General features: G+C 44.5%; 1 protein-coding gene and 1 non-coding gene across 2 annotated transcripts; both read left to right on the top strand.

Annotated features, from left to right (window-relative positions):
* Positions 1-118: 118 nt before the first annotated feature.
* LOC106584117 (platelet-derived growth factor receptor, alpha polypeptide) lies at positions 119-21564 on the top strand. The gene is made up of 28 exons (XM_014168993.2): positions 119-389; positions 4001-4079; positions 4446-4730; positions 4851-5114; positions 5729-5859; positions 7201-7363; positions 7885-8077; positions 8192-8307; positions 8477-8776; positions 8871-9271; positions 9387-9555; positions 9700-9889; positions 10239-10354; positions 10512-10632; positions 10865-11061; positions 11742-11836; positions 12092-12224; positions 12706-12810; positions 13277-13387; positions 13648-13801; positions 15473-15630; positions 16000-16115; positions 16839-16961; positions 17142-17253; positions 17407-17506; positions 17772-17877; positions 19149-19384; positions 19612-21564. Exons 2-28 carry the CDS (start codon positions 4022-4024, stop codon positions 19751-19753), a joined length of 4395 nt encoding a protein of 1464 aa, XP_014024468.1. The 5' UTR covers positions 119-389; positions 4001-4021; the 3' UTR covers positions 19754-21564.
* On the top strand, positions 5540-5615 carry trnaa-ugc (transfer RNA alanine (anticodon UGC)). The gene has a single exon. It is a non-coding gene; the product is annotated as a tRNA-Ala (tRNA).
* Positions 21565-24162: the final 2598 nt, after the last annotated feature.

The raw sequence follows: 24162 nt of genomic DNA, 5'->3' as shown, positions 1-24162 counted from the left end.
TCCCGCTCCAGTCTCACTGAGAAAACAGCTAGGACTCTTATTTTGAAAGGCACCCCATGCTGGAGCGGAGTAGAGGGGGTCATTTCCTGAGAGTTATTTACTTTGAGCCAGATGATTAGTTTTTTTTGGGAAGGATGGACTGTAACGTTGAATCAATTACAGGTCGCTGTAGCTCAAGCGCATTTGTGAGCGCGGTCGTGGACGCAGACGGAGGGGTGCACATATGCTAGCTCTCACAGTGAAGGATCGTGGCCATAGGATCACTACTACTACACACTTGAGGAGAGGAGCCTTCACTGAGAGGAGCCCTCACCGGAGTGATTTTATGCTCCTGATTTAATTCTACTGGGATTTATCATCGATACGCAAAATCCAAGGGAATTTAAAAGGTTTGTATTTTAGACAAATTGGCTAATCTCTTTCATTTTTTTGCAAACTTTAATTTTCTCAAGAATTCTATTAATTGAGACCATTTTTATCTGAAAAAAATGAAAAAGTTACTAAACTGGACCACTTTTAGGCTAGTTGAATATGTCCTTCTTTGTGAAAATTCACAAAATAGCCTAGCTTTTTATTATGGCACAACATTGTGAAGAAAAAAATCCTGATAAGAAATGATTCATCTGACCGGATCCATCCATCACACTTTGGGGGCTTTCATTATCGTAATTTCGCTACGAGGAAACGTTTCACAAAACTTGTTTAAACTTTGAAGATGCATTCGCTTGCAGGCTATGTGTTAACTTCTGCATTGAACGGGATTCAGTTTTCCATGCACCATATGGTCTCACCTCCGGATGCCGAGCGGAGAAATGTTGCTAACTCGACTGGATAAAAAGCGCTCAATTTCGGCCTTACTGCTGGAGGTGTCACCTCGAGAACTGAGCCTCTATTGTGGGATAGCGCTGCCTGCCCTCTCATCTAATGGGAAACACATTGGAAATTGGATTTCAAGTTGTTTTCGTTTCTGCGCTTGGAATGTGTGGAATTAAATGGAACATTGTGCATTGGGATGTGCTTGCTGAGCTGGGAAGCAGGCTGTAGCCGATCGGATTTTAAGTTAGACACAAGATTCATTTTGAGACCCGCTACAAAAAAGTAGGGTAAGGGGGACCCCATTCCTGGTTGGATGTAATTTCAGTGCGCCAGACAACAAAATGCAAATAGCCTACACGCATATTGCCTCCAAGAATAGTATTCATAATTAGATTACAATTGAATGATGCACTATATTTCTTAAGATTTACATAATTGAGTTGAGCGCCGCACGAAAGTCAAATTAGATAGAACAGTTAAAGTTTTTCATCAGTGAAACTCACTGCCTTGCTTGCCTCAATGCCCCAACCACCCTCTTCATTTCGAAATGCTATCTTTATAAATCTCTCTGCTATATTCCCATGGAAATCAATTCTTCACATGTGGGATTGAATTTAACAGTTTAAGTGTCTGTGGAGGACAGCGAGCTGAACAACCCTCCCTCAGCTGTTGCTCCAAAGTGTCAAGCCCAGAACGGCGCGTTTGGTAGGCTGCACATTGGTTGGGACTGTACTGTTGGTGGGGGTGAGGAAAATAGGGAGAGGAGAACCAGCGGACAAGCGGTACATTTGCACAACAGGCTGGATAGGAAATGTCCTACACCAACGATGTGCGCAAAAGTGTCAAAGTATATTAGTCAGGATTCCCACGCTAATGTTTGTCTTACAGACTTCTCTTCAGAGAGGGCTCTTAATTAGAGGCCCTCTAACCCTGGGTTTGATTTGCCAGTCATAATTAGCCAGTCCGGGGATGAGACAGAGCGGATTCGCACAAACAACTCTCTTACAGTCAAAGTAGCAGCAAACTGTTATAAAACAAAAGGGATTTTGATAACGGATAAAAAATTATGTAGACTATTTTTATCGCCCCAATAGGAGATTAGAACAATTAGTAGATCATTTAAAATAATTATCCTATAGTATCAAATTTGTTTAAAACAAAGAATAGATTAGAGTAAAACTGGTAGACTGCATTCATGTTTCCAATGTTTTCAGCGTTGAGCGCCTCTGCTTGGAGTTGCGTCTGTCTCTGATAATTTGTTGATGGAATTCAGGGTCCGAACATCACAGACAGACAGACAGATAACACACAGACCAGGAAAATGCCTGTTGACCAGGACATGACCAAACGGCAAACTAGATTAAACCTAGATTAGTTGTTTATCAGCTCAAAAACGTATATTGGTCGAGTTCCTTGGTTTACAAGCCAACACTGAAAAAAATAAAGGTTCTTATTAAATGGTTCTTCCTCAGGTCTTAACGTTCCTTGGATAACTCTTGCACGATAAATAACCTTTAACACTGATAAATAACATTTAACACTGTAAAGGGTTAAATTAACATTCAGTGGCGTAAAATAAACCCAGTGTTGGTGTTAACAATAGAGTTAAACCAAAAGCACACACATCATTATCATATTTCCCAGCATACTCTATTGCAGGTAGATTTTTCAAATAGTTTGCTTCAATATCTATGTTTTTGCATGTACATTCATTGATTTATTAATCTTATTTTACTCAAATATAAATAATATACATTTTTCTAAACTATTCTAATCTGTTACTTGGATTTATTACGCCCATTACTGAAATGGTTGTTCCAGTTTAGATGTAGTAGTCTCATAATCTGATGTCTAAATCTATCCAACCCTAGCAGTCATATATATGAAAAATGTTGGATATCACCGTTCTGTCTGTAATCTAATATGAATTACACATCTCTTTGCAAGGCATCATGATGTAACATGCAGGCCTGAGGCAGCCTCTAAACTAAGAGTTTCAGGCTACTGTGTTAGGGTAAAACTAGGCCTGAAGAAGTCCTTTATGAATATTAATTGTCTTAAATATAACGTTTTTAATGATAACATAGTTACTTAGGATCTCAATTAGTGAAAACCACAGTACTGAAATTGAATGAATGCAACAACCATGTCTCTGTCACTAGCAAACACATCCATGGGTAGTACTGGTAACTCTAAAATTCACTTGAAAGGCACCCTGGGAAATATGCAAATAAGGCAGGACAGGAATTCCAGTTCTGGAGAGCTGAAACATTTCTGGTTTTAGATTTTTCTATGGTTCCATTTATGATTCTTCAGAGACCCTAAAATTGTTCCCCTATGGCGTCGCTCTCAATAACCTTATTTAGTTCCCACTTGCATCTTTGTTTTTAAGAGTGTATGGTGGTAACCATGTCTAGATTTTCAGTTGCAGTGAATAAATCAAGCCTATTTCTAGATGCAAACAAATATAGGCCTATTTGAAAACTTTTGTAGTGCTTTCAATGTGTTGATTAAGGGTGCTAGATTAGGCAGGTAAATCAATCAAATGGAAAATAGAGAAGGCCAGATTTAAAACTTCAAAGCAATTAGAAGAGAAGGAGCACACCATTTCTGTAGTTCTGTATTGCCTAATGCACATCCAACTCATGTTGCTGCTACTAATGTGCATTGTATGGAGAAGACAAATACAGTCTGCAAGTTTGTAGCCTACCTAGCCACAGAAATATAATATTCCTTTTGAGGGGACTAGATGACATGGAACAAAGGAACTTTCCTGCTGGAGAAAGGATTTACAGCCAGAAGATGCCTGATGCAAGCAAAACGTGTACTATGTCGCCCCCTAGCGACTTCAGTGCCTGAATTTATTTTTAACCCTGGCCCCTATGCTATTCAACCATGTCCAACGATTTTATAAACATCTCCCAAAAACAAACCAGCGTAATCATTGACTCATTGTGCCCTTTACAAGACCTGGCAAGGAGAAAGACAGTCAGTCTAAATGCTGTGCTGGAGCAATAAAAGTCCACCTATTGATTTTAATTGATCAAATTGCAATGTTTTCCAAAAAGACAGAGGTATCTTTTACCATAAGTCAATGTATTTTCTCTTTGCTTAGGCTGATAGTTTTGTTTTTGCAACATCTGGTGGAACCATGTTTGACCTGCCTGTGTTTCTACTCTTCCAGCTGAATTAACCATCCGTGACCATGGATGAAATGAAGACATGTCTCATCATTGGGGTGGTCTTGTTTGGGTTGTTATCGGGTAAGAAGCTAATTTAAATAAGTAAAAACCTTTCTATCACCTGGGGGGGGGGTATTCATTAAAACATTTACTCCAAACGGAAAATGTTTTGCAACGAAAACTAGAGTTTATATTGGACAAATTCAGGTAGGTCCCTCCTCATTTTGTTTTCTGTTTGATCTGTTTGCTTCCGTTTGGTTCTTAAACAGTAAACGGTTTCTGTTCCAAGATGTAATGAATATACCCCTGGGTGTGTTCATTAGTCAGATTCCGTTGCAAAACAAAACAACCTGCCTTTTAGTTTTAGTTTTATCACTGTTAAAAACCTGTATTGTTTTGTATTGATTACCCTATGGACGTTCAGTGAACTGTTGCACTTTCCTTTAGTTACCTGCGGACTGACGCCACCGACCATTGTATCAACTGAGGATGAGTTTGTTCTCGAGCCACTCTCCGTTTTCAACATCAGCTGCACTAGTGAAAGGAACGTTGCTTGGGTCGAGCCCTTACCGAACAACACATTTGTTTTGCCTGGATATTACACGGCCACGCTCTTCATCTATAACGCTTCCGTGACACACACCGGATATTACACCTGCAAATACCAAGACAAAGAGGGCGATGAAGAGGACGATGAAGAAAATGAGGCAGTCATATACGTTTTTGTCCCAGGTAAATCTGGTGGGAATGGTTGTCATTTCCATGCACCATCACTTTATTCTATTCTATTCTACTCTACTTCCCGTAGCTTGCAGTTTTTTTGACCGAACAACCTTGTTTTGCCTTGTGCAGATCCCAAGGTTCCGTTCGTGCCTGAGGAGCCAGGTAGCATGGTAGTTCTAGTCTATCCTGGTGAAACCATCATCCCATGCAGGGTCTCAGACCCTCACTACCCGGTGGTCCTAAAGAGTGCTCCCAGTGGAGTAGAGGTGGACGCTGCTTATGACAACAAGATCGGCTTCATTGGCAACTTGGACGCTGGACTCTACGTCTGTGAGACCACCGTCAACGGCGTGACAATGACCAGTGACATCTACACCGTGGAGGACAACAAACGTAAGTCCAGATGTGGATGATTTGGCTGCGCTGCTTAGTTGTCATATCACATTGGTTGTATGTACACATGGCTATAAGCCGCTTTTGGGTAAAAACATCTGCTAAATGGCATATATTTGATTATTTAAAAAACTGACTTTGTTTACCAAAGAGAGAGAAATAGAGGGAGGGAGAGAGAGAGCGAGAGATGTGAGGTGATCTGACTGCATTAAAGAAATGACATCATGTCATTGGTACCAGGGGAGATGACTTCACAGGGTTGTTGTCAGACAGACGGAGAGAGTGTGATGGCATCAGCCTGCAGTGAACTCTGAGAGGGAGATGACCTCATGGCTGTCAGGGGGAGCAGTTGACCATGCAGGGACCTGTAGATGACCATATTGTCCCTGTTGACCGTATTGTTCCTGTTGACCATATTGACCATAGGTCCCGTGTGGCTCAGTTGGTAGAGCGTGGTGTTTGCAACGCCAGGGTTGTGGGTTCGATTCCCACGGGGGACCAGTACGGGGGAAAAAAGAAAATGTATGCATTCACTACTGTAAATCGCTCTGGATAAGAGCGTCTGCTAAATGACTGAAATGAAATGTTCCTCCCTCCCGTGATGGTCTGTACAGTGATGGAGGACTTCCATGTGGAGGTGAAGGCCAGCGAGGAGGCAGTGAGACTGGGGCAACCCTTCAACATCACCTGTGTGGCACCTCCAGGACTGCCTTACCAGCAGCAGTGGCTTCACCCCAGGAAACAGGCAAGGGCCTTATCCCTCTCTCTGTCGCACTCTTTCTCTCGGTGTTTGTCTCTACTTCCTCTCCCGTGTTAGCCTCCTCTCTTACCTCCCTTTTAATAATATCTATATGTCCTTGTCGTCCGTTCGCCATAGCTCACTTCTCTGCCCTCCTTAGTATGTCTCCTTGTGTCTCTCGATCCAGCTCTCTTTCTCTCTTTCCATCCCTTATCCCTCTTGGTGTCACTACGTCTGATTCATGTGCCCAGTCTTCTTGTAGTGATGAATGGCTTGGGCTCAGGCACAGTGTGGGTCCGCGTAACATAACTCTGAGGATGGATGGGCCTTAGTTGGTAAAGGTATGTGTCACTAAGTACAGCTGTATCTCAGCGCCGTGTCCATTACCAGGGCTGGAGCCAAATGGTGCATCATGGTACTATAACCCCAGCTCTCTCTCAGTCAGACAGAGGGAAGGAGTGAGACAGTTGTTTGTTAAAAAACAGGGCAAATGGGTAGAAGGAAGAAGGAAGTTCAAAGGAGAGGGGAAACAGTGAATCACGTGACCTCTGTGACCTCTGGATGTGTAGAACAGACATGCGCCCCACCTCCTCGCAACCCCCAGTGAACTTAGGATATGTGTGGATGTGTTTGAGCATTGCGCGTGTGTTAAGTCAATAGCATGTTTATATGAGGTAATGAGAGTGTGTCCATCCGTGTGTATAGTCATGCGTCATTTAGTTCACTTAAGTTTGTGTGCCAGTGTATATGATAGTAGTATGGGTAGTGGATAGAGACTTTGTCTGAAGTGTCTATGTGGATTGAAATGTACGTGTGCACCACTGTCTTTGTCTGCACTGTGCGGTAATCCCTGCATCACATTGTGACAGAGCGTCTGTTTTAGTGGTGGGATGACTCTAAACCCTTTTCCAGAGACAGTTAAGGTAACTAGAACTCAGGACTTCTGACTCCTGGCTTTAGTCTCAGTTGCAATTACAGGCTTTTAAAAGCCTTGGGTCCTGATTTATCTCCTGTGGACCAGCACGTGTTTTAGCCATCAGCTCACAGACAGATAGAGAGACATGCTGCTCTGTCATATAGAATTAAACACTAAACCTGTAAAAAGGTGGAGTATAGAGACAAGATATTTTATTTCCTAGAGATTGGGATAGACGGTGTGTGTGTGTGTGTGTGTGTGTGTGTGTGTGTGTGTGTGTGTGTGTGTGTGTGTGTGTGTGTGTGTGTGTGTGTGTGTGTGTGTGTGTGTGTGTGTGTGTGTGTGTGTGTGTGCATGTGCTTGTTTGTGTGTGTGTATGTGTTTGTGTCTACAGTGGTTTTAATCTCCTGTCCTCTTGTTCCTCTATCTAGGCTGTGGATGCAGTCCAGATGAAGCAGACTCTTCCTGATAGAGTGGTCTACACCCTCAGTATCCCAGCAGCCTCCTCTCAGGACAGTGGGGTGTATGAGTGCTCAATCACCAACAACTTCAATGGAGAGATCAGAGCCAACATGGTGGCTGTCACTGTCTTCGGTACGCTCGCTCATCCTTATGGCCAATCCAAAATTGTTATTGGAAAAATATGACTATAGTTTATCACCAGTCAAACCGTGCATTGTAGACATTTTGTCTTAAGACATTGCCTATCCTTCAAAAACATTTATATTTATTACCAATACCACTGAGTTGTAGATGTATTAAACAGAAACGACTTGGGATTTTTTAAGATGTATTTGAATCCAGCTGGTACATCTTGGTTGGAGTCTTTAAAAGTAGTCTCATTGAATTCACATGAATGCGTAGAGTTAATTCATCCTGCCTGTCAGTGTCAGTATGAGGTGCTAGAGGGAAGGGGCTCTGCACTCTCCCTACAGTAGAGTCCAGGCATACCTCTGCTTTCATCATCAGCCCCAATGCTTTATGGGATGGCTTCAACAGATGTGTGCCAGACTTTCATTTCTCGTTTTCGGTTTCTCTTGTCCTTCCTTCGGGGTGTCCACCCTCTATCCCTCTCTCTTTCTTCTACGTCCTCTCTTTTGCACCCCTCTCTGTAGAGGAGAACTCCTTTGTGATGTTGGACCACAGTGGGATCGGAGCGGTGGAGTTTGTCGGTATGATGGAGGAGACGGAGTTCACCATAAGTATTGAAGCCTTCCCTGCTCCTAAAGTCACCTGGCTGAAAGACGGCATCGCCATCACTGAGAACAGCTACTTCCTCACCAAGACCAGACGTCTGGTGGGCGACCAGTAAGCTCATAACATCTGTATATAGCAACGCCGGTGTTTGTGTGTCTGTGTGTCTCTGGAGCTCTGTGTGGTGTGTGCTGCACTAAGCTATGTGGTTCTCTGCCCATCTCTCAGCTACCAGAGCACTCTGACTCTTCGGCAGTCACTCGAGAAGGACAGTGGGAATTACACCATCGTGGTCCTCAGCAGCGCTCACATTGCCCAGTTCTCCTTCACCCTCAAAGTGAAAGGTGAGAATAACCTCAAGCCAAGTGAAAATGCACTTCTACATGTGTGTGAACATGCATTTATGTTTCTACGTTTTCAAATGTGTTAGCAACTGAATGCGTCGGTGTGTGTGTATTATCTCAGTATCGTCCTAAATCTGACAATATGTCTGCCTGTGTGTGTGTCTTCCAGAATCAGGCCCAGTACTGTTCCAGCCGGCCTCAGCGCCAGTGCTGTTCCCCCAGAGAGAGGAGTGGATTGTTCCCCTCCACACCCCCTTCACCCTGACCTGCAGGGGCGAGGCAGAGCTGGCCTGGGACACGCCCTTCTACCTATCAGAGCAGACCGAGGAGGACAACAGCGGCCTGTTCATCACCACGGTTACCGTAGAGAACGCGACAGCAGGGCACACTGGCTTCTACACCTGCTTCTACAAAGGAGGGAACTCCACTGAGGAGGGAGAGGACAGCAGCATCTACATATATGTTCCAGGTATAGGGAAGACAGCACTGTGGTGCCGGATTTAAATCTGTGCTAACAATTTGTATTATAGGAAACTTACCATGCCCTCTTCTCACTTCCTCAGATCCAGAGGAGCCCTTCGTGCCCTCACTGGTGCCCTTTAGCAACCACGTCCTGAATGGTCACGATGAGATGGAGATCCAGTGCCGTGTGTCGGACCCCAGTGCCAATGTGACCCTGGTCAACACTGATACCCAGCAGGCCGTGCCCATGACGGTCTACGACAGCAAGAGGGGTGCCGTGGGCTTCTTCAGCGCAGGAACCTACGTCTGTAAGGCCCTCGTCAACGGAGAGGAGCACCTCAGTGAGGAGTACATCGTCCATGGCTGGGCTGGGGGGTTGGAGCTGCGTGTGGAGCTGAAGGCCCAGAAGACAGCCCTCTTTGTGGGAGACACCATCACTGTCATTTGTGTGGCCCGGGGTCCTGAGATACTGGAAGACCACTGGAAGTACCCTGGAAAACTGGTAAACAAAAGCACATACATAATTATTATTCTCTTATTGGAGAGGAAATTCATTGATTCATTTTAAAATGCATTTGTTTGTTCGATTGTAAATGGGTCTAACTTGTGTGTGTCAGGCGGACCGGGGCTTGAAGTCGGTGCGCGAGAATAAGAGGGACCAGGAGATCCAGTACACGTTGACTGTCCCCCAGGCCTCAGCCAAAGACAGCGGCATCTATGTCTGCTCCATCACTGACATCGTCAGCAACGAGAGCCAGACCAAGGAGCTGGCCATCACTGTCTATGGTATGTTTGTGTCACTGTTTATTTACCTAATAACAAGGCAATAATCTTGGTTTATCATCTTGCTTGACCTGGTAGATTGCTCTAACTACCTGTAACCTTTGCATCATGTATTAATGGTTCTATCTCCATTTGCTGTCCTGATAGAGAGGCCATTCGTGTCGCTGCGCCCGGCGTTCAGTTCACAGGAGTCAGCAGATTTGGATGAGGTCAGACAGTTCCAGGCTGACATTGACTCCTTTCCCAGCGCTCAGGTCACATGGCTCAAAGATGGCCTCCCTCTCAACGACGTGGCGGCTGAAATAACCACCAGCCTCCGGCAGGTCAGCGAGACCAGGTGAGAAAGACTTCCTCTGACACCACTCAACAACACCTAAATACTCGCACACTACACTCATTGGCTAATAACATGTTCAGGTCAGCAAGATCAGGTGAGACTTCCTCGGACATTATTCAACACTGACCGAAGAGATGGGATATACCACCGTCCTGCACACTACACTCTGTGGCCAATGACAGGTTCCCAGTTCACCTAGGATGTTCAGATGGCTATTATTAAGGTCTGGTGTTGTTGTGCGATGTTAGTGGAACTAGTCTCTCGTGACGGACTTAACAGCGTGCTCATGAGATTTGGTTCTGGTTGCCATGATTAGAGTGTAATCATACATGTTGTTTGGACTCTGTAGGTACCAGAGTGTTCTGACCCTGATTCGGGCCAAAGAGGAGGACAGTGGGAACTACACCATCAGAGTGCAGAATGGGAACCAGACCTACAGCCACAACTTCAGCCTGCAGGTCAAAGGTGAAGCAGAGGAATGCTCCAACCACTTAATTTGGATTTACCTTTATTTTACTGACTAACATACTCCCTGACACTCTTTCTTTTACCCACCTCTCTCTCGCCCCCCCCCTGTGTTTGTATTGTGGTCTGACCCCCTGTTCCCTCTGTCTGTGTCCAGTGCCTGCAGTCATCGTGGACCTGATGGACCTCCACCATGGCTCAGGCCAGTCTGTAGTGTGTATCGCTGGAGGCATGCCCACTCCTAAGGTGGAGTGGTTCATCTGCAAGAACATCAAACTGTAAGGGCACACTCTCATGACCCCGCCTTCTTCCTCTTCATCTCTCCATTCTGTCTCTTTCAGTCCAACAATAGCCCGTTTTCTTTCTTAGAATTCACATACTACTGTACATTGTTCACCTCTACCTGACCACTTCATATGCTACTATGACCAATGTGACAATGTCATGGTATCATTTGGTCTCATGTCTTTACCCTCCCTTCCTTCCTTCCTTCTTTCCTACCCTGTCCAGCTGTGCCAACGACTCGTCTCAGTGGGTGCCCCTGCCTACCAACAACACAGAGATCACTGTGGAAGCGCACATCGACCAGGACAACCAGCTGGAGAGTCAGGTGATCTTTGGTCATCTGGAGAACACCTTGGCCGTTCGCTGCCTGGCCAGGAACGAGATGGCCGCCGTCAGCAGGGAGGTGAAACTGGTGTCACAAGGTGAGACGTACACTCACAAAGTCACACTTACCTCCTCCTTCAGTTAAACAACAAACATGGTTGGCAGAGTGTGGTGAATAGATTTACAGTATCTTAGATTGCCATTTTGCCTGCGGTATATTTTCTCCCTCCTGTAGTCTCCTTTTTTACTAGCTAGTTTCTTCCTGTAGTTGCTTCCCTTTGTGACACTTGAAATGTGATAGGCATTGAAGAGACTTTGCTGGGCTGTCAGTGTTGAGGCAGCTGTCTGGTAAAGCTATCTGTGGTGGGGCAATGCGTGTCCCACACTGTCATTGTGCAGCTGTGTGTTAGCCTGGGAGACTTTTACTGTGAAAGTGAATCCCCAGTAGTTTAAGCCATTTGGCCCCTCCAGCTGTGCCCCCCCTCCCCAACCCTGCCCATCTCCTTAATCCCTTCAACACACCTTTTGAGGCCCCACTGGCTTGGCTGATTGGGTGTGAGACTGCATGCTGAACTATACAATTTAAGTAGGGTATTTGGATTGCCATGTTGAAGTTCTTCATATTTGACCTCATTTGGGGTTTTTCAGTTCATCAAACTAACATTCCCATGTTGACTTACATTGATTCCTCCATGTTATTTTTGTTCTCTGTGGCATTCTCCATGTTGTGCTCTCCATCTCACGTGTGTGTGTGTGTGGTGGTTCTCTTCCTGAACAGACCCTCACTCAGAGCTGACTGTAGCTGCTGCTTCCCTGGTGCTGCTGGTCTTTGTCATCATCTCACTCATTGTCCTGGTCATTATCTGGAAACAGGTACAGCAGAGGATCAATGCCCCTCACACACAAGCACAAACTCACTCACTCACTCACTCACTCACTCACTCACTCACTCACTCACTCACTCACTCACTCACTCACTCACTCACTCACTCACTCACTCACTCACTCACTCACTCACTCACTCACTCACTCACTCACTCACTCACTCACTCATTAAATCACTCATCTACACTTTGTGTCCTAAAGCCTTAGGTACTGATCTGTTTTGCTGTGTCCTCTGTCCTACAGAAGCCTCGCTATGAGATCCGCTGGAGGGTGATAGAGTCAGTGAGCCCTGATGGCCATGAGTACATCTACGTGGACCCCATGCAGCTGCCCTATGACTCCAGATGGGAGTTCTCTCGCGATGGGCTCGTACTGGGTGAGCCGACTGCACTGCTTCCTCTCTCTGTGATCTTACTGTGGTCATGTTCTTGTCAGAGTGTCACAGCACCATGGTCTGATGGTCGTGTTCTGGTCAGGCTGTGGTCTGGATGTCTCCCTCTGGTCTTTGAAGTGAAGATGTGATAAGGCCATCTGGCCGGGCAGACAGGGGAGGCTCGGACGTGCTGCCTAGGGTTTGGGTTGTGACTCACTGATCAAAGAGAATCTCAACCACTGGGGACCTGGGGAAGTCACTGATGAGAGGGCAGTGGCAGATGTGTATGTGTGTGTGTGTGTGTGTGTGTGTGTGTGTGTGTGTGTGTGTGTGTGTGTGTGTGTGTGTGTGTGTGTGTGTGTGTGTGTGTGTGTGTGTGTGTGTGCGCGCGCGTGTGTGTGTTTGTTTACTTGCCTGTCTAGTTTTGTGTATTTGTTTACACTCCATGATAGCTGATCGTATGCCATGTTTGGTGTGTCCGCAGGACGTATCCTGGGCTCTGGGGCGTTTGGGAAGGTGGTGGAGGGAACTGCATACGGACTCAGCCGCTCCCAGCCCGTCATGAAGGTGGCCGTGAAGATGCTGAAACGTGAGTTGACCACAGACAGCTATACAGACAGCTATAGAGAGGATCATTAAGGCCTGCGGAGATTGCCTGGAGAGAGCTGTGTCCTTGAACACCATCAGTCAGTCACAACAATCCCTTTAGGCTCAGACACACCGGTAGCCTTTGCCGGGCCGAGAGTACTTAGCACCTCTGAATGGAGTGCCGGCCGTAATTTGTAAACTGAGTGCAAACCGGTTCTACACGTAGAACCACATGAAAATGTTGTCAGTCAGACGTCCATCAGCGGGTGGTCCATAAAACACACACATCTGCACGGCAGATCCACATTCGGTGCGGTGTGTGCGCTCCCTTACGTTGTGATGGATGAAACAATTGCAGGCATTGATGGGTGTTGTTGATGTTGATGAGTTGATTGATTGTGTGTGATGGACCGATAGGTGTGATTGATTTGAAGGTTGAGCGATTGTTTGTCTGTTTTGCGTTGCAGCCACGGCCCGCTCCAGTGAGAAACAGGCCCTGATGTCAGAGCTGAAGATCATGACTCACCTGGGCCCTCACCTCAACATCGTCAACCTGCTTGGGGCCTGTACCAAGTCAGGTGACTACACACGCACAAACATATGCTTATAGGCACGCACGCACATGCACACGCACACTCACACGCACACACCCACACAGTTTTGATAGCCAAGAAGGGAAGTTGCCATTTCTCTCTGAGCCAATGGTGGATGTGGTATTTTAATAGGATTTTTATGAGTGTAAAAGCTTGCCCTCTTGACGTTGCTTTTAGCCTTTACGAGCCTCTGATAAGACTAGCCAGCAGACTGATCTCTATCTCTTTGTTCTGTTCCCATGCAGGCCCCACCTACATCATCACTGAGTACTGCTTCTATGGAGACCTTGTCAACTACCTGCACAAGAACAGAGAAAACTTCATCAGCGTGCACCCAGAGAAGACCAAGAAAGACCTGGACATCTTTGGCATCAACCCTGCAGACGAGAGCAACAGGAGGTAAAGAGACATCCATCCCAGCTAGCACATTTGGTTCCTTGGAAGTTCTGACAACCTACTTTTTTGGTTTCGCATTGGTTCTGGGAACGAACCCATACATTTCCTGACTGGTAAAACGGAATGTTTTTTAAACGTTCTGAGAAAGGAAAGTGAACATTTAGTCAGTTCTGGGAATGTAGATTTTTAACTTGCAGGGAGGTTCTGAGAACATTTTACTGTGATTCCCTGAAAGTTTTCCTGGGAGATTTTATTAACGTTCTGAGAACATAAATTATAGGTTATTTGAAGGTAATTAAATAATGTTCTGAGAACATGTTTCAATAACAATTAATAACCCTGCTAGCTTAGGTTAACGGTTTTGAACAAATAAGACACATGGAAATTAATTTGCTTACGTATTAATCATGGAAACACATTAAAATAAAATATTGTGGCACGGCATCAGTGAGATTCAAACCTATGATCTTGTGTGTTTTATCCATGGAATTAGTCACTGCATCACTAGGATGGAGCAAACATGCCATGTTTTTTTTTACTCATACAAAGCTGTTCATTTTAGTCTATTCAAACAGATCCCATTTCAAAGGAAACAAGCACTCATTAAGATTAGGTGAGGCCAATTAGTGGGCGGGCCAACACTCCTGAACACAGAGGATAGAGAGAGTCTTGCTGACGCTGAGATTGGAATGTATATGTTTTAAATAACACTCTTAGAATGTTCTTTGAACGTTACTAATGTTTTCTAGTGTTTTTTATGGAACATTTTCTTCATGTTCAGAGAACATGACTTTAAATATAATCATGAGGAAACCTGCAGAAAACATTATGCTGACTAACTGAAATTCTCACAGAAGAACATTGTTTCTTAACATTCTCTGAACAATTTCAGAACTTCACTTTAAATAGAACCATGATGAAACCTGTAGGAAATATTATGCTGAAGTACTGAAATTCCCACTTAAGAAACATATGGTTCTCAGAACGTTATGTGCTAGCTGGGTATCCTGCACCATTCCCAGAAGGTTGTATGCAACTTAACGATAGGACAACCACGCTCTCAAACAAGCTCTAAGAATCATATGGTTCTCAGAACATTGTGTGTTAGCTGGGCTAAAGGATCAGCCCCGAAAACATACACAGGAGCGCACACTCACACACAGGCCAGGAAACACAGACACTCACACCCACCCCTCTGTCGTGTGTCCCCCTCTTCAGTTGCCCCTCCTTTACCCCACTCAGTCATTCTGTCTCATTGACGCAGCACTTTACTACACTCGCTCAGTAACATAACGTAACCCTACCCCAGGCTTCCTCATGGCTGAGGGGGTTGTCTGGCGTCTTCCACTAATCAAATCTGTGTCTGAAGTGGTACTCGGCTTTCAGGCTAATCACATTACTCTTGTTTGGTACCTGTTAATGGTCTATGTCCAGCTCCTCTCTGTTTGCTGATCTGTGTTGACGGATGACTCACAATGACCACATTTCAGAGTGTGACCACACCATGATTTAATCTCAACCACCCTGACCATCAACCACACCCTCTACATCGGGAACCTCACGACATACAGTACACTGGGCCTTCTTAGAGAACCAATGGCGACTCTAACATTGCTGTTGTTGGTCTCTTCCCAACCTCCCCTTCTCCCTCTCTCCCTCCCTGTCGCCATGCAGCTATGTGATCCTGTCCTTTGAGAGTGGTAAAGGGGACTACATGGACATGAAGCAGGCAGACACCACGCAGTATGTGCCCATGCTGGAGATGAGTGACGCCTCCAAGTACTCCGACATCCAGAGGTCCGAATACAACCACCCGCCATCACAGAAGGGTGGTGAGTACACAGTCTGACAGCCTCCTTCTCTTCCCTTTTGCTCTTCCTCTCTTAATCTAACTCTCCTTGCCCTCTCGCTGTGTGGCTTGGCTGCGTTGGCTGAAGTGCAGGGTTTAAGTCAGTGCTGGTTGTGTTGAGGGGTCCACCCTTCTCAGTATGTAGGCCTGCCTGGGCCGGCCTGTAATCATACAGAGCAGGTAATTGTAGCACACATAATAATGAATCGTTCCCCCTGCCATTAGGAATAAACTGGTTACAGCAACCAGTTCTATATTTACATGCACATAAACATACAAACACTTTATTCACTCACTCATAGACCGACTGAAGCTAAATGGGTTTGTGTGTCTGTGTGTTTTCCTGATCCAGATAGTGAGATGGACAACATGCTGTCAGGGGATGATAACGAGGGCCTCAGCACCACAGACCTGCTCAGCTTCACCTACCAGGTGGCCAGAGGCATGGAGTTTCTATCCTCTAAGAACGTGAGTGACCAAGGGCTGGGAATGATTGTAAATCAGAGGGACTGGTGACATGATGTTAGTTCAGTGCGGTGGGCTGGGGATGATGTCATACAATAGAATAGCTACCCAACAGACATGTGACGATATCAGCTAGATTCACAGAGGTGAGCCTAGGAAACCATATCCATCTTTTAACGGTCTGACTTAGCAACTAAAGAAGGAAGTGGCGGCGACATGATTCCATTGGCTTAGCAGAAGCTGGTGCCACTGGCAAGCTGGTTCTGTCCTCTCTGTTGGTACACAGCAGGGAGTGGGTCGGTTGCCACGTCAACCCTGTACATTTCAGGGGTAACCACGGTAATGATGGCAGGCAGGTTGTGGGCTGCTGTTGTGCTTGATGACAGCTGTGAAAGCCAAGAGGTTGGCTAAATCAGGGGTTGTGTGATAAGCGGCCCTATGAAGGCTGAGCTCACTGCTCAGGAGACAGGCCAGGTCTTTATATAGAACACCCAGTAGGCTGGAATTACACTGGGTACAAAGTAGCTATAAGCTCCTCATAACAGCCTCCTAGTTATTATCCTTGAATATACTCTGGGACAGAGTGGTCAGTCAAGGCCGTGTCTTAGGCTGGCTTGTTGACATAAAGCCACCCTGTAAAACACAAGGAGCTAAGGGAGAATAAAAGGAAAGGATGTGTGTTTTGATTGAATTGAGATGAATGAAATGCTGAATTTTGCGGTGTAGTGTGTGCATCGGGACCTGGCTGCCAGGAACGTCCTGCTCTCTCAGGGGAAGATAGTGAAGATCTGTGACTTTGGCCTGGCCAGAGACATCATGCACGACAACAACTACGTCTCCAAAGGCAGCGTGAGTATTCCCCTAGGACGATACTGGCTGTTTGTGTACCCTGATGAGCTTAGACATATATCTGTGAAGGTGGCTTGTCCCCTGCTTGTTCATGTTAGCACTCCATTATGGTCCACTTTTGTATTGTCCGTTATACGAGTGCAGTGTGTTTGATCCATCTGCGCTCTGTGTTGACCACAGACCTTCCTGCCAGTGAAGTGGATGGCTCCCGAGAGTATCTTTGACAACATGTACACCACCCTCAGTGACGTCTGGTCCTACGGCATCCTCCTCTGGGAGATCTTCTCTCTAGGTGAAGCTCAGCTGACCCCTGACCTTTTTCAGTGACACGTTAACAGCAGCATGTTAGGGAGACGGCTGACTCCAGATCAGTGTGTAGATACAGTGTGTTGACAGTGATACTGGTGTTTGCTGGTGTACTGATGGCAGTGTGTTTGTGTTAAAGGTGGCACCCCATACCCAGGGATGGTAGTGGACTCCAGCTTCTACAACAAGATCAAGAGTGGCTACAGGATGGCCAAACCTGAGCACGCCCCCACTGATGTGTATGTACATATATTTTTTTGTATAACAATTATATGTTGTGTTGTGTACATTATTATGCCAAAACACTTTTTGAAACACTGGATTAGATAACATGAAAATACTACGGAAGGCTATGTACTACTGCTGTAAAAGTCGAACGCACAGTACTAAACTGTGATGTAGAATGCCATGGCATGACTCGAACACTAAATGATACCATGCTGTTCCTCCCTGCACTGTTTGTCCTGTTCTATCTGTTTAACTAGTGTGTTTTCCCTCCTCCAGGTATGAGATGATGATGAAGTGTTGGAATAGTGAGCCTGAGAAGAGGCCTTCCTTCTTCAGCCTGAGTGAGAGCGTGGCCTCGCTGCTGCCTTCCGGCTACAAGAGGGTGGGTCTCTCTACTGTATGACCTCTGACCTAACGGCCTCTCCCGGGGTTCCTCACACCTGCTTTCTAATCTCCCTCTCCCTTTCATTTCTGACCCTGACCTACGACGTTTGGACCTACACTTCACTCTTATAATTTATTTTCCTTTCTATCAGTCTCATCCCCCTTTTACCTTACCTGACCGATCCTATTTTTCACCAGGAGCCGAGTAAGTGCTTCAACCATCCTCTTTCTCTTCCCCCTACACTTGGGTCATGTTACAGTTCTACATTACTAATAAAGTGTAGAAGTTCATCTAAAACCAGGCTCACAAACTCCAACCACTTCCCCCCAACTCTGCCAGTTGAGTGTGTTTCTGTGGGCTCTGCCAGTTGAGTGTGTTTCTGTGGGCTCTGCCAGTTGAGTGTGTTTCTGTGGGCTCTGCCAGTTGAGTGTGTTTCTGTGGGCTCTGCCAGTCGAGTGTGTTTCTGTGGGCTCTGCCAGTCGAGTGTGTTTCTGTGGGCTCTGCAAGTTGAGTGTGTTTCTGTGGGCTCTGCCAGTTGAGTGTGTTTCTGTGGGCTCTGCCAGTCGAGTGTCTTTCTGAGTGTTTTTCTGTGGGCGCTGTGCATTTCCGTTGTGTTAAAGCCCAGCCCTGGCGGTGATTAGAATGCTAACGCTCCAGCTGGCGGTCAGTGGCCAGCCCCAACCACTGTAGTGACGCAGCAACAGCAGCCCCAGCTCCCAGCTCTCGCCTCCGTCCACCGGCTAGGCTAACCATAACGAGCCTATTAAACAGCACGCCACACATGGCACATCAAACCTCCTCCTCTCCCCACTACTCTGCTTTAATGGCCCAGGAGAGTGGAGGAGCTGGCTCCCATTTTAGCACCTCGGATTGGGGTTTGCTGAACTAGGGTGGAGTGGGAAATGTGGTTCCCTGTATGGGTCTCACCACCAGGCTAACAGACTGACTGAGTGAGAACACACCTACCAATGACAGCTGGTTGAACTGGTTCACGTGTTATATCAGTTTTAGGATTCATCAGATTTGTGAGTTTTGTCATTTATGAAGCCGATGCAGCTGTTTTGGAGGTACTGTATGGGAGTTACCAGAGCACTAAATAACTCTGACTAGTACAGGCCAAAAGTATTTCCTTTATATGCGCAGTGCTCTTGGCTTTAGAAACAGCTAGCCATATAGCAGCGTTTTCTGCGGGCTACTGTAGACATTCTGCTCCTATGTTACTAGATAGGTTGATGTTCATTGTGCCCTCTCTTTCTCTGATTGTGCAGTGCTTCGAAAGGGTGAACCATGAGTTCCTGAAGAGTGACCACCCGGCAGTGACCAGGGTCCAGGTGGAGAATGACGACGCCTACGTTGGGATCACCTATAAGAACCAGGGCAAGTCGAAAGACAGGGAGAGTGGCTTCGACGAGCAGCGCCTCAGCTCTGACAGTGGTTACATCATCCCCCTCCCTGACCTGGACCCCCTGTCTGATGACGAGTACTGCAAGAGGAATCGCCACAGGTAGGCTACCACCTCAGTGTCAGACATGTCTATCTTCTTTTCAGACCTTTATAAGTGGTACAGATTGATAACACTGTTTTACACCAAAACATGTGCTAGTCCTGTCTAGCAAATCCAGCAAGTGAGATACCCGTCTTATTTAACTCATGGTCCACTCCTGTATACTATACTATCCACTCCCATTAGCTGTTCAGTAACACTAACCTGCTCCTCTCTATCCTGTGTAGCTCTCAGACGTCTGAGGAGAGTGCCATAGAGACGGGCTCCAGCTCCACGCTGGCCAAGAGAGAAGGAGAGACCCTGGAGGACATCACCCTGCTGGATGAGATGTGTCTGGACTCAGAGCTGGTGGAGGACAGCTTTCTGTGACAGGCCTGGAGAAACCTAAAGCCTGCCAAAGAGAGGGGGATATTGGGGGAAAAGACACCTGAACATAGACCCTTAAACCACCCACTCGTCCTCGCCACCCCCTATCTCAAACCCACCTCATCCCCCGCCCCACACACCTCCAGTCCTCTTAGGAGGACAGTGCAAAACCACTTCACTGCTTGGATGAGTCTGTGGCCAGATCATCGAATGCCTTCTGTTCCCTCCTCAGAAAGCGCCCCTTGTGGTGCTAGAGGGACGTGCATGGATAGATGGATAGATGGATAGTTGAGACACTGAGGACTCGCCACTATCCTGTGGTTACTGAGTCTCTATGGAAGGTCAGTTTTGGATGGGACTAAGTGCACACGAGGAGAACATGGAGGAAGATAGTTTTTTATATAAATGTATAGAACCTTATTGTAATGGGCATTCCGAACAGCAACATAAGCAAGGATGGATGGAGGGATCAGAATGGATCAGGCGTGAAAATCAAAGACCCAGAATGAACAGCAGTTTATCTCAGCCATGCAGAACCACTACAGACAGACCCACTATTTAAACCACATCACACCAGTGCCAGCAAACAGACCAGTACGAGGCCAGCTACACAACAGACAGCTTTACTTCACAACTCACCTACCTACAGCATATGTTCTATAACTACAATATATCTGATGCTGGCACAATCAGTAGTAATACTTTGATTAAAAAGCACAACATCTGGACTATGTATATGTTTTTATATGCAATTATATGGCATATGTTGTCAATAGCTAAATAAGTGCAGGAGTTGAAATGTTTTTTTTTTTACTTTTTATCACGCATATAAATATGTATATTTTTTTTAATACTGCGTCGAGGAAGGTGATGATATGGGTTTTAAATTAAGAATACAACTTACTTCCAAAACTAGACTCCATAGAACATAATCCATTACATTATGTAAATTATGAAATGGGAATTTCTTTATTCAAATTGTGAAATGAACTCATGCTAAGTATGAGTGACTTTGAACCTGGGCCAAAGTACATTTATGTGCATTTGTACAACATGCAAGAATATTTGTTGTTTTCAAGCTTTGAGCTTATGCCATTGTAATAATAGTAATGAATTGATGTTAATAAAAAACACGGACCATTATTCACTGCAGATAAAGGAAGAGAACAAGTGAGAAAAACACCACAGTCGTCTGATTTGACAGTTTGACAAATCTCATGCTTCTCAAAGCCAAGGAGCTGGTACATCTTCCAAATCAGAGAGGATGTTATGCATGTGCTGTTGTGATTGGTAGCAGTGATTTAGCTGATGTTGTATATACAGCCATTTTGCTGTCCTGTACAGAGACAAAAGTACAGGTGTTGTATCAATGTTAAATACACTAGTTTACTACACATTATGTGATGTCAGCATCATACGTCATTATGTCTTTGTTTAATGTTTAATCCTGCAGTACTTCCTACCAGCTGTCCTCACTGCTTTCGTCTGTCTCTACCGTCGACTGTGATGTTCTCTGTGATCACATTAAAACTGTAGCACTTTTTTTGTATTTTCCTTGTATTTGATGTGTGAAATGATTGGGCTTTTTGCTGAGAGAAGGGCTTGGTTTGGCTCTGGAAGGTTTCCTCTCTATGGCAATAGCGTTGTGAATGTAGAGTGGAAGAAGTGGGGGAAAGAGAGGTATGAAGTATAATCCACGGTACAGTATCTGTAATTATAGGTAGTTATCACCAATACCCGGAAGTTATCCTCATGTTTCATTATGCATTATGTACATTCAGATGGTTTATATTTCAATAAATGATTTAATAGTGTCCCTTGTTTGGAAATCTGTTTCCCTTTCTTGCTTTCTTTCTTTCTTTTTGTAAATGTTTGACACACACACACACACACACACACACACACACACACACACACACACACACACACACACACACACACACACACACACACACACACACCATTCTCCATGATAAAAACGGGTAAAACTAAACGATACCTTTTTATAGAGGCGGTTTATAATTATGGTTTGGTAGGTAAGAGAAGGGGTCAAGGGTTAGTTTACCTGGCTGACGTCACTTCCGATTTTCTAACGGCTTGCCACCAGTTGTGCTTGTTCTTTCTAACTCAGAAACCGATAAGTGATGAAGTGGTCGAGGAGAGGGTCAATTCGTTAGTAGGTGGAGGAGTATGCTTGCCTCATTACCTAGTATGAGAGAGGATGCACAAGAGTATGTTGTTTTCTCGATTGGAGAAAGCATGCACACATTTAAAAACAGTACGCTACTTATTCTTTTATCTAGAAAATGTCTTGCACGACTTGCTAAATTTGTTTTTATCACTTTACACATTTAATTGGGATTCCACCCCAGTAAACTTAATTTTCCTAATGATGCACGACTGGAGGAGTCTCATTTCATACAAACACATTTGTCTCCATGTTTCCTCTCCTCGCCTCCTATACAAAGACAAACTATAGACTACTAGGGCTAGGCTACACAACACAACAACCAACACATAATTCTGGTGCAACTGACATTGATAATTAATTAGCCCTGTAGTGTTGTCGTCTCCACCTCATAATAAACCCCCATGGCACAATTTCATAAACAGAATACCGACACTGAATGCAGTCTCAGAGAAGGCCACTAGGTTGCATGATAATCCCACCATAGAGTGCAGGGATAAATCCATAGTTATAGACATGCAGATTATGTATAATCATAAATGCATGATTTATGGAGAAAAAAATGGTGTGGGATTTCTTATATATTTTTTTATATTGTTTATTTATCAAAATAATATTTCCAACAATCGGTATTAATACCAAGGATTTTTTTTATAACTAACCAAATATTAACCACAGCCTGTTGTTTCCAATGGGAGCAAATTAATAGGCAGTTGCATCAAAACTCTAAGCACATTTTCAACTGACTAATTACAACACACAAAATCATACAATCCCCATGTGGGCAGAACAAGCGAAGAGGTGGGCAGAGCCAAGCATGAACTAGTGAGATCCTATTGGCGCATTCTAGTTTGTATTTGCATTTCTGTGACGTGCATGTATGCAATAACTCAATTCGCCCTTGCACTGCTAGACAACGCACTTTTAAAAAACGTTGGTAAAGGGTAAAGTCTACAAAATGTAGTCCACTCTGTTCGTAACATATTCTAGTTTTGGGAACAGAAAACTGTATTGAGATCAAATATTCAATCGTTGAGACAATTTGCAGAATGTCGGCCAAAATCCATCTATCTCCATCTTCTCCCACTGCCGGCCACTGGGCTTCCTCACATCACCATATTTGGTGGTGAGTGGAAACGCCAACCAGATGGCTTCAGATTTATACATCCGGTAAAACATCTGGCTTATTGTTTTATCTGTGTTAATACTATATTTAATGTGTGAATGTCAAGTAAATCCACCAGAGGGAGATATTCCATAAGTCATTCTTAGATACAAAAAGCATCTCCAGTTTTATGCTTGAGAACCAGGGGTATCATTTAAAAATATGTTTTTAAATTAACTGTCAGTGAATGGTCAGTTCTTGGAAAAGAGAAACCTAATTCAGAAAATGTATGTTGTGTGTCTGATGTGTGTGTGTGCATATATTGTTTTGCCCCCCAAAAAGTATTGTTTTGAACTTTTGAACTTCTCAAATTGACTTTGGTCAAATGTACTTTTCTCCATAATGTTTATGTTTATGTTGTGAAGATTCCTCAGGTGCAAAAGCTGATTTGCTTAGAGCAATAAAAAAAATATGGTATCGCTTTGGTGCAATTTTCATAAGTATGTGTTTAATTTTCCAAACACTTAGTACAAAACCCAAAACATCATCAAAAAGGCAGTTGCATCAAAACTCTAAGCACATTTTCAACTGACTAAGTACAACACACAAAATCATACAATCCCTTTTTCACCAAACTTAATCAGTGTTTCATCTAGACATACATGTTTCACATTGCAATACATTTTGTTTATATAAAGTAGTTGTTAATCACAATGCAATGCTCACATTTTTTTGATATGATTGTCTTCCCACTTGTTAAAATACATTTAACTATTACTTAAAGAGGCACTATGCAGAAATCGCTCCGCCATTTCCTGGTTGCAAAAATTTTAATAGCAAGTATCGTGAAGAGAATCCTTGTACCATCTAAATCGCTGTGAAATATATTTTCTATAACCAAAAATATTGTATTTTTAGCTGTTTTAGCCGGTTTACAAAACCAAAAGTAATAGACAAACTTAAACATGGAAAACATAGAAATAGCACATACAGTATCTGACAAAAGTGATATATTTTTGTAAATATTTGAGTATATCTTTTCATGTGACAACACTGAAGAAATGACACTTTGCTACAATGTAAAGTAGTGAGTGTACAGCTTGTATAACAGTGTAAATT

Source organism: Salmo salar, chromosome ssa23, assembly GCF_905237065.1.
Source record: "Salmo salar chromosome ssa23, Ssal_v3.1, whole genome shotgun sequence".
In the NCBI taxonomy this organism is placed as follows: Eukaryota; Metazoa; Chordata; class Actinopteri; order Salmoniformes; family Salmonidae; genus Salmo; species Salmo salar.
Note: the sequence above shows the minus strand (reverse complement) of the source record. Positions and strands in the feature narration are given on the sequence as shown.

Coding starts and splice junctions, on each gene's coding strand:
- LOC106584117 (XM_014168993.2), top strand. CDS start 4,022: ATGGATGAAATGAAGACATGTCTCATCATTGGGGTGGTCTTGTTTGGG. Junction 5,115..5,728: donor CACCGTGGAGGACAACAAAC/GTAAGTCCAGAT, acceptor TGGTCTGTACAG/TGATGGAGGACTTCCATGTG. Junction 8,777..8,870: donor CATCTACATATATGTTCCAG/GTATAGGGAAGA, acceptor TCACTTCCTCAG/ATCCAGAGGAGCCCTTCGTG.